We start from the raw sequence: 15,341 nt of genomic DNA on the forward strand, positions 1-15,341 counted from the left end.
TAAAGACATGCCCTTGACTGGGCAATTTACAAAAGAAAGAGGTTTAATTGGGCTGACAGTTCCACGTGGCTGGGGAAGCCTCACGATCATGGTGGAAGGCATGGAGGAGCAAGTCACATCTTACATGGATGGCAGCAAAGAGAGGAGAGCTTGTGCAGGGAAACTCCCCTTTTTATAACCATCAGATCTCATGAGACTTATTCACTATCATGAGAACAGCAAGGGAAAGACCTGCCCCCATGAATGAATTACCTCCCACCAGATTTCTCCCACAACACATGGGAATTTAAGATGAGATCTGGGTGGGGACACGGCCAAACTATAACAGACACAGTAGAAGAAAAATAGGACTGAGGTGGCATTTTTAAAAACTTCCTCCATCAGAGAATTTTAGGTTCACTTCTTAAGGGAAAGAGTGGCAGGTGGCAAAATAGAAGCCAAAAACATACAAAGTCATCATCAGGGATTCCAGAAAAATAGAGCTTCTAACTTGATTTGGGTTCCTTACTTCCGATATGCAGCTTTTTAAAAAAGCAAAATGAGGCTATTTTAGGTATCTCCATATATCAGCCTAATTTTTTACATAAACATGATCTAAATTGAAAAGTTCTTTTTCTTTTTTTGGAGATGAAGTCTTGCACTGTCACCCAGGTAGTGTCTGTGAGTGTCATGAGTGCAGTGGCTCAATCTCAGCTCACTGCAACCTCTGCCTCCCGGATTCAAGTGATTCTTGTGCCTCAGCCTCCCAAGTAGCTGGGATTACAGGCATGCACCACACGTGTGGCTAATTTTTGTATTTTTAGTAGAGATGGGGTTTCACTATGTTGGCCAGGCTGGTCTCAAACTCCTGACCTCAGGAGATCCACCCGCCTTGGCCTCCCAAAGTGCTGGGATTACAGGTGTGAGCCACTGCACCTTAAGTTCCTATCTATACTAATAAAGTTTCATGTTCCCTACCTCCCTACATAGAGAAGTTGATTGAATATTGCTATTTTCAAATACCAGTGAATGCTATACTTTTTTGTGACATGTCTGTTGACAGCTGCTGCCACCACCCTTCTTATCAGACTACCCAATTTGAAAAACTGTATTAATCCACCTGGACTTATTAATTCACATTTGTTTCATTAATCAAAGACCAAAAAAACTGCTGGTCAGAAATTCTGATGCACATAAGAACCAATTGGCTCAATAAATTAATATATTCCCAAACTAAAGGTAAGATATTTGAGAGTCTTAGCTTATACAGGTATATCAAGGGAAAAATTACAACTTCTTGTTGTTTTGAAATAGCAAAATTACAGAAATAAAGAACAGAGTGGCAGATGTCAGGGTTAAGAGGGTCTTGAAGTCATTATAAAAAGCAACACGAGGGGTCCTTGAGATGATGGAAATATTCTGTATCTTGGCTTATCAATGATAATAACTGTTTGTGATATTATACTACAGTTCTGCAACGTGCTCCTGTTGGTCAAAACTGGGTAAGTGTATATGGAATCTCTCTACTATTTTTTAAAAATTGCCCACGAGTCTACAATTATCTCAAAATAAAAACTTTAATAATAATAATAAATGTAATTTATTAGCTTATCATTTTTGTTTCAATTGCAAACCTTAAGTATTCTTTTTTTTTTTCTGAGACACAGTTGTGCTCTGTTACCCAGGCTAGAGTGCAATGGCATGATCTCGGCTCACTGCAACCTCCACCTCCCGAGTTCAAGCGATTCTCCTGCCTCAGCCTCCCGAATAGCTGGGATTACAGGCACATGCCACCACACCCAGCTAATTTGTTGTATTTTTAGTAGAGATGGGGATTCACCATGGTGGCCAAGCTGGTCTTGAACTCCTGACCTCAGGTGATCCACCTGCCTCAGCCTGTGATTACAAGCATGAGCCACCATACCCAGTCAACCTTAAGTATTCTTAATGCAAATTCCCTGATTTAAAAATCAGTGTCCAATAAAATCTATACTCAACAATTAGCTATACTTATGGAAGTGATACACAAATCGGCTAAAACAATATAATCTAAAGGTTATTTACTTTTGGTTTGTATTATCATTTGCAGTTGGTTTCTTTACTATATTTGGTTTACACTGAGGTAAAGATTACAGAAATTTGCATTCCCCAGGAGCACATGAACTTTGCAACATGAGAATGTAACAGCAAGCACTGTTTCAAAAAAAAATAAATAAATAAAAATTTAAAAAATTAAAAAAAAATTTTTTTTAATTTAAAAAAAATTTTTTTAATTAAAATTTAAAAAAGGATACTATTTAAGTAAACTAAGACCACCTTTCTCTGTTTTTAGGAACATTTTCTTTCATGGATTTTATAAAGAAAAAATAATACATAATAAGTTTATGTGACTTTCCTATCTTTTAAATATGTACAGTAATTTCTATGTTTATATTACTGTTTCCTTCAGTTCCCTTAGGGAGATTCTTATTTTTCCACACACAGAGTGCAGTGTTCGGGGCGGTATAATGCTGAACAATTTGATTTCTTCACATTGGATCTCTTCCCCGTGCTATTAGTCCATTTCCTCATTAAGTTCAAGGAGCACGTGTCATTTTAAGGAACTAATATTAAATCTTTCGACATTTATCCCCTAGTGAATAACTCTTAACTGAACAATCATCATTAGACACTGGTTAATTTCTCTTGACCACCTTCTAATTTTCAGGTCAAATTTAATTTACATATTTACAGCCATTTTCTTGTAGGTTCATTAATCTCTTGACAATAAAATGGTGGTTTTATTGCTATAAGGATTCATTATGTTTAGAAAAATACCATTCATAAAGCTAAGAAAGTTTTCATCTGGTTTTTGCAAGTTTTCAGAGTATTAAATCAGCATAAGTCTAAGTTTGCCAGCTAATAGAAAAAAGATTCAAATAAAGCTACACAATTTCTATTGGATATTTTAAAATTACTTGTTGGACAATGCATGCTAATTAATCAATTTGGTTTAAAAATTTTGTATTTGATAATTTTTTTTAAAGTACAGAAAAGAATATACAGAATGAACTTAACCCACCAAAGCTTAATAGAAACACTAACTTATCTGGATAGACACAGGTTCCAGAAGACCCACCTGGCTCCTGCTGCTCACAAAGCCTCCTGCTCCCATGTCTGCAGGCCAGAGTGAAAGGGCTGAGGGGGGCAGCAGGGAAGCACTAATGGCAGGGTGTGTGGCTGCAGGCACACCATGGATGCCAGGCACAGGAGCCACCTGTGCAGTGGGTGGGAGGGAGAGGGCGTGGCAAACGAGGTACTTCTGGCAGCTCAGCCGGCAGAGCCCAAGTCCACGTGGCATGGCAGGGGCCAGGCAGGAGCCAGAGGGGCAGCTGATGGAGTCTGTCCTGAGGCGCTGGGGACCCACAGGACTTTTGTCCAAAAGCAGCATCCTAAATGAGAAAGTGACCCACTGGTGTGAAGCCAGGAAACCTGGGTTGCCAGCTGGTGAAGACAGCAGGCCCAGAAACGGGCCACAGCGCATCCCAGGGTCATCACTGCCACCAAAGCTTCACTCTACAGCCCTTCTTGAAGAACCTGCTTGGAGAACCACCTGCCCGCTCACAAGGCTCCTGGGTGACCCGTGTGCACTACACCAGCAGTTTCCACCCTTTTTGGAACCAGGCAGACTGGTTTCGTGGAAGAAAATTTTTCCACAGATTTGAGGTAGGGGCTCTTGGGGAGATGGTTTCAGGATGAAACTGTTCCACATCAGATCATCAGGCATTAGCTAGATTCTCATAAGGATCACACAACCTAGATCCCTCACATGTGCAGTTCACAATAGGATTCATGCTCCTTTGAGAATGTAACGCCCCAGTTCATCTGACGGGAGGTGGAGCTCAGGCGGTAATGCTCTCTGGCCCACGCTCACCCCTGCTGTGTGGCCCGGATGCTAGCAGACCATGGACAGGTACCAGTCCACAGCCTGGGAGTTGGGGACCCCTGTTCTGCAAAAAAGGCATGGGACATCCTGGCCAATGTTTGCAGACTTTAAAAATACAACCTAGAAAATACTGAGAACTACTTACTGAACTTTCATTTTAATTGTAGTGGATAATTCTCAAAGTGATAAAACTTAACATACAGAAAATACACTCTCATAATCACTGAAATAAATGCCTTTCTGGGTTTTTCTCAGCAAACTCAATCCCCACCCTCCAAAAGTTATTCAAAGGCATTTAACTAATTAAAATTTCTATTTTAAATAATTTTTACTTCTTTACTATGTCTTTAATTACGATAGTTAAAAGCCTACAATAAGAAACACACCAGGGACCCTGGGAGCTGACTCACACATACGACAGGACAGTTACCGTGTTCCCAAATGCAGTGCTAGGGTCGCCCACCGTGTTCCCAAATGCAACGCTAGGGTCGCCCACCGTGTTCCCAAATGCAGTGCTAGGGTCGCCCACCGTGTTCCCAAAGCCCAATGCACGTTACACCCTTAAGGCTTCACAAGACAACAGGAAGTGTAAGGTCATATTTACAGCCATCATCATTTAAATATAAAAACAACATCTTAGCAGCAAATAAAAACGTGGGAAAGACAAATGACTCTGAGTTAGTGTACGGACTCCTGTACCTGGATTTGAAGTGTGTTCCTCGAATGGTAAATAAGGAAAAGTGCTCTCCCATCCAGCCTCCCCCTGCCCACTGCCTGCCCCAGACTCAGGGGGCTTCACTAGGCCCTGAGATACAGTGACCAAGATCACAGGTAGAAAAGGAGACCTGGCTGGTCCACCATAATCATCACGCTTCCTGCATCTGGGAAAGCACACCCCAGTCATTTACATCTTAGGATGGGTACTTTTTTTGTTTGTTTGTTTTTGTTTTTGAGATGGAGTCTCACTCTGTTACCCAGGCTGGAGTGCAGAGGTGCGATCTCAGCTCACAGCAATCTCTACCTCCCGGGTTCAAGTGATTCTCTTGCCTCAGCCTCCCAAGTAGCTGGAATCACAGGCGCCCACCACCATGCCCGGCTAATTTTTGTATTTTTAGTAGAGACGGAGTTTCCCCATGTTGGCCAGGCTGGTCTCAAACTCCTAACGTCAAGCCCATCTCAGCTTGCCAAAGTGCTGCGATTACAGGTGTGAGCCACCACGCCCAGCCAGTCGGTTACTTTTGTTCCAACCACAATTTTAAAACATGATGCGAATTGCTAACATTTAGAAGGTTAATTATGTGACAAGCAGGAGTTGATAGTGCATAAGAGCAGGTGAAGAAGGTGTGTTAAACTCCATAAGCAGTCAGGCGCTCCGCACAGCTCAGGAGGAATGCCTGTGAATGAGATGCACGCTCTGCTTCCCAGCACCACACGTGGCTGTCAGGGGCTGCCCGACAGGTCCCTGGGGGCACGCCGTAGGCAGGGCTGCTTGGCTACAGGCAGGTCAGCCAAAGGGGAGCCCCTGTGTCCACTGAGCAGGAACCCTCGCATGTGGTGTGCCTGGGTCACCTCAGAAGAGGGTAGTGGCTATGCAGGGGGCCTCGGTGAGGAGCCCTAGGCAGAGCCTGTTTGCCAACAACATGTGAGCATCCCACAACTGAGGGAGACTGACTGAACGCTACCTTGAAGCAGTGCAGAGGAAATGCTGCTATTTCACTAATGAGAGGGACTAGAGCTTAGAAGAGGTCATTTCTTCAGCAAGTGGCTGTAATAGTGTTAGGATCAATCCTGCTCTAGATGCCAAAATCTGTTTTTCTTGTACAGTGAGCCTAAAAAGCAGAGAAAGGACAATCAAGGAATGTGTTTTGGTGAAAACAACCTCAGCTTTTTTTCTGAGAGAGAGAAGGTCTCACTCTGTCGTTCAGGCTGGACTGCAGTGGTGCAATCACGGCTCACTGCAGCATCGACTTCCCAGGCTCACCCAATCCTCCCACCTCAGCCTCCGGAGTACCTAGTACTACAGGTGTGCACTGCCATGCCTGGCCAAATTTTTTATTTTTTGTAGAGACAGAGTTTTTCCATGTTGCCCTGACTGGTCTCAAACTCCTGGGCTCAAGCAATCCTCCCACCTCAGCCTCCCAAAGTGCTGGGATTACAGGCAGGAGCCACCTGTGTCCAGCCTCAGCTTTCTAATTCTGCTGCGTATTTTGCTTCTATTACAGCCAGGAACAGACACACAGAAATCACAATTTACATCAACAAAGAATAGACTTTTTTACAGTCAACTATGAAAATTCTGACACAGCCTTATTATAATTAGTCTTCAACTATCAAAATGCTGGCATAGCCTTGTTATAATTCATCTTCATTGTAACTAATCATAATGTATCATTATGACTTTCCTAATTAAAGTCTGAAAGGTTTTTCAGCATCTTAGCTCAAAGAATCATGTAAAAATTTACACCCCTTTGGCACAGCACTTCTACTGGTAGGAGTTCATCTAAGAATCTCAGTGACTAAGGGCATGAAAATGTCCATACTACTTATTGAAACCATGAACACAACATAATGCCCCTCAATAAAGCTCATCTTTATTGAGCTTTATGATGTACACAATAAAATGTGTACATCATTTTATAAATTTCTGCAGAAATTTATAAATATGTACCTTATACATTCACATAAAGGTGTAGAAGGATATATACATTAAAATGTTAACTGTGGTTCCATTTGGGTGGTGGGATTAAAGCTTTGGGTTTCAAATGTCCAACAACAATAGACTGGATTATGAAAATGTGGCACATATACACCATGGAATATTATGCAGCCATAAAAAATGATGAGTTCACGTCCTTTGTAGGGACATGGATGAAACTGGAAACCATCATTCTCAGCAAACTATCGCAAGGACAAAAACCAAATACCGCATGTTCTCACTCATAGGTGGGAATTGAATAATGAGAACACATGGACACAGGAAGGGGAACATCACACTTCGGGGACTGTTGTGGGATGGGGGGAGGGGGGAGGGATAACATTAGGAGATATACCTAATGCTAAATGACGAGTTAATGGGTGCAGCACACCAACATGGCACATGTATACATATGTAACAAACCTGCACATTGTGCACACGTACCCTAAAACTTAAAGTATGATAATAATACAATTTAAAAAATAAAAAAATTAAAAAATTTTAAAAAAGCTTTGGGTTTTATGTTTTACCTTATTTTTTATGTTCTTCTATATTATCTGAATTTTCTTTTATCCCCTTTTTACATTTACCGTATTACTTTTTTAATCAGAAAAAAAAGCAACTTCGATTTTGAAAAAAAAATGCTCAGACTATTTATTTAGGAAGGAGTCAATGAATAATGTTTTCAAAGATCACTTTTTGAAAGGACTTTCGCATCCCTCTCTGCGGAGCACTTGCCTGAGAGGTGATGTTGAGTGTGACAGTGTCCAGGCCTCCAGATAGCATACCCTGAGTATCGGCCAGCGTCAGCGTGACACTGGCGTCACCTCCCACGCCCGACGAGGACATGACCAGGTTCTGAGTCGAGATGGCCGATGGAGACATCGGTGTTGTTGAAGGAAGGCTTCCGCTTGCAGTGTTAAGTTCTACAAAAGAGGCAAAGTAAGTAGATCAATGGGAAGGCCAGACAAGTCCAGGTGTAAGGGCACAGGGAGAGCGATGCTCCCACCTGCAGGAAGCAGCATTCATGCTGCCCGAGGTCTCCAAGCTGCACCAAAGAAATCACAGGGTCTTCAATTCTAATTTTAGGATAAGGCTTTTCTTAGTTTTTAAACATCTTTACATATGAATATACTGTGCTTCTTAAGTATCACACACACAGAGAAAAATCAGTAAACAAAGAGTGAAAATGTGACCCCACAGTCCCAGTCACAGCTACTACTGTAGAATGAAAGCTCAGACAAGAATTTCCAGGGCATTGTCCCTATCCACAACTAAAGAGACCAGCTAAAGAAAGGAAGCAAGTGTGATCCACTGAGGAATAACTAGCTCCAGAGCTTACAGGATAAATTTGACTATCTCTGCTCATTTTCTCACTATCATCACCCTTACTGATTCTTATTCTAAAAGACAGGAGCTCAAAATAAATCTCATAAATCCTTTAAATATTCATTTATCCTGCATGAAATCTTAATTTTCTTCAGAAAAGACAACAAAACTGAAATATCTCAATTGTAGCCGATACTAAGAGAAAGGAAGGTATCCGGTGAAGAAAGGTCTTTTCTTTACAAAACAGACCCTCATGCACCTTGCTGGCAGATGAGGCGGGTTCAGCATGGGATTATCAAAGTCTTGTAGTGGGCACCAGTGAATACAACGTTGAAAGCATAAACACACGGGCACACACACGCACGCTCACTTTATCTCACAGTCAAGCCATCCATTCATCTAAAACATGTATTCCTCATCCACTTGTGCCAGCCACTGTGCCAGGCGCTAAGGATGCCGAGATGACGACCAAAGGAAAGTTCAAAAAGCTATTTCCTAACCAGGTTTCAAAACAAAACAAACACGCTCCTGTCAGTACTTTGCTGTGACTTGGGTCACATCAGTCCAGCACTCTCCTAGGAGTCAGGGGCCAACAGGAAAACTAGGTTACTTACTTGTCGCTGGAGTTCTCCAAATACAATGCCTCCACAGATCCACACTCCTGGGGTCCCACACTGTGCTGCACAGACCTGGAACCTTCAAAAGCAGTAGAACCATTAGCAGGCTGGGAGGCTCGAGCGCTGAAGCAGCCGCCGGGGCTCCACAGATAGCTAGGTGAGACCCTCCCGCCTGCTCCAGCGTCCGCACAGAGTGCTGGTGGGAGCCCGAGGAGTGTGGCCTTCTGGAGGACGTCTGCATGCGCTAAGCATTCCAGTGACCAGTACAGCAGCTGACCTAATAGTTGTCCTCCTAAAATTCCCTCCACAAACTCTTACCGCACACTAGCCTGCGGGTACGTTTTTAACATGACTGGTCAAAACCGTAGAGACTGGGGTGGGGGGCGGGGGGGCAGGTGGTAGCTGCCAATGAGCTTGCACAGAGGGAAGACAGAGAAGAGATGCATGTGCCTGTGAATCTCGCCCAGGATCACACTTAGAGCCAAGGCGAAGCCAGCGCACAGCAAAAATTCAAACCTAACTCCAACTGCTGAAATAAAGGAACCAAAGATCTCCCCGCTCCCACCAGTCAACTAATCCTGACTTTCTAGTGATTATTAAGGTATCAGAGGTTCCGGGACTGTGCAGCATGAAAAATGTAAAAAGATACAGAAGCCTTGTGTTTGATTAAAGTGAAACCTGACACAAAGTTCAATGAAGATAATAAACAACTTCAGACAGGGCCAAAATTCGTATTTCAACTCAAACAGCGAACCTTTAATAATGTCCTAATTCAACAGATTTTCCACAAAGAGGATGAGACCAGTTCCAGCAGAACTGTCCTCAATATGATTGAAAAGAACACGTGACTAGAGCAGAAAAAAGTTGAAATTTTCTTAAGCATGCAGTTAAGTTACAAGCTACAAATAGCTCTTAACTATCTATTTGTTAAAAGCTACAATTTTATATTCAAATTAAATACTCTTAGCATGAAAATGAAGATCCCATGCTGAAGTGAAGATTGTAGACTCTTACTTTTATTCTTCACTTATTTTTCTGAAACCACTGTTCCTCCAGCATGTATAGAGCAATACAAGTCTGACTTTATGATTCTGACTCAAAAATAAGTTAAAAAGATTAACAAACTGTACACTCATCAAACCCAACATTGTCTTAAATCTCTTGGGATATCACCTCATAGCTTCTAAGAAAACATAATTTTGTAAGGTTCTAAACATAGTTTAAAAGATATGATATCAGTTTTTTCTTGCAATTAACTGAAATGTGGGAAGAGAGGAGGTGGGGGCAGCAGAACAGGAGAGAAGCATCGGGGTAGCCCCTCGTTCCGAAGCATCCAGGTCACTCAAAGGGACAACTCGTAAGGACGAGAATGTCCTCTTCGGTTTTAGTATACACCGGGGAATGGGAAATGATAAATTGCTGAACTATTTAAAAATAAAATAAGTGATTATACTTAAATCTAGAAGAAACTAAGGCTAGAATAACCTTACAAATAAATGGAAAACAAATATTGGTCTTTGCTTCTTTCATTGAAAGCAGAACTCAATTTATTCATCAAAATTATCTTAAATTTAAAAGTGGACGAAGGTAAGAACAAAAAGATAATACTCATTTGAGATGAATTCCTTAAAAAGTTGTGCTAAATTTCTCAAGCCTCTATCAAGACTACGATCTGCTTCTGAGACAGTACTTACATTCTATGGGATCATTTTTTAAGGAAAACTCTTTGTGTCAGATTCGGGAATGGATGTTGTTGGGATGAAACTTTGAAACAGTCTTCAACTCCTGCATCACGAATCTCAACAAAAGCATGTGCTTTTGTCCTGCATGTGAAATTCTGACTAATTGTCTCACTTGGATTTATCGCAAATCCCTAAGTGGTGATACACTTCTTTCAATGCCTTCGATTAAGATGAAACAGCCAGAGTTAACCTAGAAGCTGAGGAGTCTTAAACAAACCTTGCTTGCATAGAGAATCAAAAAATAATAATAGCCACATACATATTCATTATGCTCAACATAAGTTTTGTATGGGCATTAGAGGTTTTTATTTGAGTGTTTACCTTTTAGAAGAGTCATGTTTAATTTCAAAATAATGTCATTTTAATTTCAATGATTAGTGGTGTGGCCTCAAGCTAGACCTGAAACTGACTTTGACTCTAGATAAATACTGCTCACTAAGAGGCAATCTCCTAGCTACTACTGCAGAGTTGAGATCCACTACATAATTATAACTAGGACAAATGGAATGTGCAAGCCACTCTAACAACATCTGCTTAATATCAAGGATTAAGTGGGTCAATATATGAAGAATTGCTTCCTATACCCAGGATTATTCAAAGATGCCAAAGGTATTCAAGAACATAAGACAACTTACTTGATCACATAAAACTAACCCTGTATTTAAGAATAGCTGATATTACATTAATACACAAATATTCTTTAATTATGCATTCATCTTTTATTTTATAATGTCACCTAATCCCTTGAAAAGCTTTTTTTTTTTTTTTTTTAATTTAACAAGTGGGATATAAGCTAAAGTAGCCTAAGAGAGAGAGTGAGAGAGAGAGATTGATTTTCTCAGCTGACTCTTTCTTTTTTCTTCTTGAGACGGAGTTTTGCTCTTGTCACCCAGGCTGGAGTGGTGCAATCTCGGCTCACTGCAACCTCCACTTCCCAGGTTCAGGCGATTCTCCTGCCTCAGCCGCCCGAGTAGCTGGGATTACAGGCACCCACCCCACGCCCAGCTACTTTGTTGTATTTTTAAAGGAGACGGGGTTTCGCCATGATGGCCAGGCTGGTCTCAAACTCCTGACCTCAGGTGATCCACCCGCCTCGGCCTCCCAAAGTGCTGGGATTACAGGCGTGAGCCACCATGCCCGGCCTCGGCTAGCTCTTTAAAAAAAGGTCTAAAAGAATAATAATTTTAAAAATGCAAATCAGCAAAGTGCATATGTTTGTACAGAAATGTCGGTTGGAACCTTGCACCCACTGACTGAGGACAGCTTGCCTGCCCTGAGAGGACCCTCATCTGAGTGTGAGATGCTGGTGTGACACTTTTAACATGCATCTGTGGAGGTGAATTTATAGGTACAGCACTTACTACCGAACTAGCCAGATCACAGGAGTTTAAAGAAACGCGGGCAGCCAGAGCAGAGCCCTGGAGTGCATGCGCCCTCATTCCATCCAACTTCTCCCTTCGGTCAGAACATCCCCAATTTCGAATCAAGCAATCTGCTGTGCCTGCAAACATCCAGGATCACCAAGAGGCACAGACACCACTCCACTCAAACTGAAACCTCTACAACCCGACTTGTCTCTCCATCAATGTGCCAGGGGTTCACTAACGATGTTGAGCAGAGTTTCCAGGAAGACATGAGGCTGCACTGCTGACGGCCACTTCCTGCTCAGTGAGGCCAGCTAGCAGGGCGTGAAACCAGACATCTCACCCAGAACCCTGCACCACGAGCGACTACCGCTCGCTTCGGCCCCCACACAAGCAGCACGTCTTCACATTGCAACATGAACCGTGCAGCAGGGGAAAGATGATGAACTCACAGCCTAAGATTCGAATTCTAGAGATGAGAAGAGCACGCTGCCTGATCCTTTAAAAACCACAAACTATGAGTTTTAGAAAATGTTTGGAGAAAAACATTTGCTATGTAACTTCAACAATACATCATATATTTTGGATCTTCCACCCATTAAAATATCCACACCTCCTTGCTTCAGCTAAAGGCCACCACGGGCCATGCAAAGCTGAGCGGCTGGCGTTGGGAGAAAAGCCGCCCCACTCCCAAGCCCCTCTCTCATCTCGGCCAGGATGTCGTCAAAGAAGCCGCAGGGCCACCCCCTGTGACATGTGCTCTCTGTGCCATCACCTCTCCTTTATGTATGGTTACAGCTGTAATTTTATAGTCACTTGTGGATTCCTCAAAAAATGTCTGCACTCCATTTGTTTCTAAGATCCAGAACGCAGGACCAGCTCTGACCTGCCCGGAGTCATAGTCCCAGATTTTGTGCAATTCTTACCACACAGCAGACACTATAATCTTTTATAGAATAAATGAACTATGGGACAAGAAGTCGTTTCAATTAAGAATTAAGCATGAAAAAAGGTCTAGCTTTTGGGTACAAACATATCTGAAGATTAGTTTTTTTTTCCTCACAAAGTGATACACATAGTTGGAAAATAACAAGGCTAAGAAGTGAATGCAATCTCTACAAGGTGAAGAGAACGAGCCAGGTCTGTTATCCTAAACTGTTAATGGTTACTTACGAAACTGTCATTTATCTTACATGAGCTCATTTATTACGTTGGTGCAAAAGTAATTGCAGTTTTTGCCAATACTAATATGTTTATTTTTCATAAAATTCTATGCTTTAAAATCTTGGAAAGCTGCCTCCTTTCCATTTTTCTATTCCATATTCAGCTGGTGTCAGAAAATTCTCACTGAACGGCAGAAGTAATGAGCTAAGTAAGAGACTTCCAGTGCTGGGTTAGAAAGGGACAGCTTTGTACATAGAGTTATTAACACGCTAACTTGTATAAATATATGATGCTTTGTACAGTTGAATAAAATTATTTACTTTCATGACTTAAAAAGTAACATCATCGATTGGCTGGTAACATTAGAGAGAATTTTGTATCCTAGAATTAGACATAAGCCAGTAATCCTTACAGAATGATACTCCATGTGACAAAGCATGACGCTGACACACCTGTCATGCTAAGGACAGTTTAACTCCTCATTGACTGTGGGCAGAGCTCTTTAGCTCCGACCTCTTATAATGTCTTTCTTGGCTAACTCGTCTGCTGTGTGCCTGAAGAGCTCAATGCTGTGCTCTGGGAGAGAAGCTGATCATTGCTTATTGTTAGGGTGGCACCTGTAGATTGATCATTGATTTCAGGCACTAACAATCTTATGCTCCCGTTTATTAATGGTTCACTATTTCCGTTAGAAATGTGTTGAATAAGTTCTTGACCTAAATGGAAATTAATATTGTGGTATCTGAAAACAACATTCTAAGATGCGTATTGGCAAGTGTGTTAAACATATAATTGTATCCTCAAAGCTTTCATTGTCATTTCAGTAAAATTTATGGAAAAATGAAAATGAGACCACGAAATGCGTTTCCCTAAATGACAGTATTTGTTCACAGTTTTTAAGCTGTGAAGTATTTTAAAAATACTTCTTATGAGTTCTACTTTAACTCAGTATTTAGGCCCTAGAAATCACACACTTTGTTGAATAAAACTGTCAATGAATTGAAAATATTTCCAAATACAGTGCATTGCCAGGTAATAGCAAAAGCATGTTAAAAGGATCTGAGGTGCATCACCAGGCGATAACAGAACCTCCCCTCCCTGCCCTCCACTGGGCAGGCTTGCCGAGCCCATGATGCTGCGGTTTCCCGTGTGCTGTGTTCCTATCCCGTGTGTTCTGAATGCTCTCAAGTACACACTAACATGCCTGCAATACATTCCCACTAAAATACATTTGCTTGATTCAAAACCCATTTATGCCAGCTTCATCAGCTACTGTAATGATATAATGAAATTAAATAGTATGGCAACCAGAAATGAATATGAGAATAAAAAACCTGTTGGACATCCAATGGAAACCAAACTGAATGCCTTGGAAAGACTTGGTAAAGATAAGATACTTTAAACATTCTGCTGTCAAAATAGGTGTAGGCAAGACAACTACACAAAATCAGAGAGAAAAAGATTCAAAAGACAAAAGTACGCTGTACTATGATTGCTTTATAGTGACCCACATTCTCATGCAACGCTAAAGAAATAGAAACAGGAAATGAAACTGCATGATGAACACGAGTACAGGCAAAAATTTTAAAAAGCAGAAAATGTATTATCACCTGAGCAGACCCATATTCAAAAGATCCATGGATGAATCTCCAAAGTATGCAGATGTCACTTGTTTGGTTCCCAATTTTATATACCTTTTTATTAATAACTGGGCTGAAAACATCAGGTAAAAGGACTTTCATTGTATCTGGACAGGGTAATTCCGGGAAGCAAAGGACTGTCTTTGCCTTTCACTCAACGTGTAATCTTTTTCTGAATGCTAGGACTCATGAACTGCCTAAAGTCTGCAAAACTTAGCTGAAGTGATTGGTGCATTCTCTAGTACTTGCATGCATTTATAATCCTATGTGTTAATGGAAAAAAGAACACACTAAGAAATCTTTGAAAATTTCCATGGAATATCTAGATGCTTTTAACAGGTTACCATAAATTAAATGCTTTTTGCAGCCCTTTCAAAATAGGATAAGGAATTGTATAGCCAATTCTCATTATCCATCATAGTAAGTGAGAAAAAACAATCTTAAGCCCAAAGTTGAAACCAAACTTATTTCATTAACTCATTTAAGGTTTTCTCCTAGAACAGCTGAAGCCAAATTCTTAAAATATTAGTTATATTCATCTACACTTTCAAATATACTAACAAAATAACCAAATGGCCAATAATAACATACAGGAAGAAAAGAGGCACAATCCACAAACTGAAGAATGCATTTTCTTAACTCTGAGCAAGAACCATGCATTATGTGGTTTTGATAAGACCTAGCACAATACTTCTTATATTAAGTGTACTCGAGGAAGTTAATTGGATCAACCAAATAGCTTTCCTAAAATATTATAACTCTTCTGTATCTCCAACATTAAAATTCAGATATAAATATAATTTTAAAAGGAGGAAGGTTACCGAATTATATAAAATTCAATGTTGATTTTTGCTGTCCAACAGCGTCTAAAAACCACTGCATCTCA

General features: G+C 41.0%; 1 protein-coding gene across 4 annotated transcripts in view; it reads right to left on the minus strand.

The window, feature by feature from the left end:
- ZNF236 (zinc finger protein 236) overlaps positions 1-15,341 on the minus strand; it is a 157,888-nt gene that overhangs the window by 36,789 nt on the left and 105,758 nt on the right. For all 4 annotated transcript variants that reach the window (XM_058438250.1, XM_058438252.1, XM_058438251.1 and 1 more), the window contains one exon: positions 7,338-7,525. In XM_058438250.1, coding sequence (XP_058294233.1) covers positions 7,338-7,525 — 188 coding nt within the window. The remainder of the gene's footprint in view (positions 1-7,337; positions 7,526-15,341) is intronic.

The sequence above is a fragment of the Hylobates moloch genome, unplaced genomic scaffold, assembly GCF_009828535.3.
Source record: "Hylobates moloch isolate HMO894 unplaced genomic scaffold, HMol_V3 SCAFFOLD_5, whole genome shotgun sequence".
In the NCBI taxonomy this organism is placed as follows: domain Eukaryota; kingdom Metazoa; phylum Chordata; class Mammalia; order Primates; family Hylobatidae; genus Hylobates; species Hylobates moloch.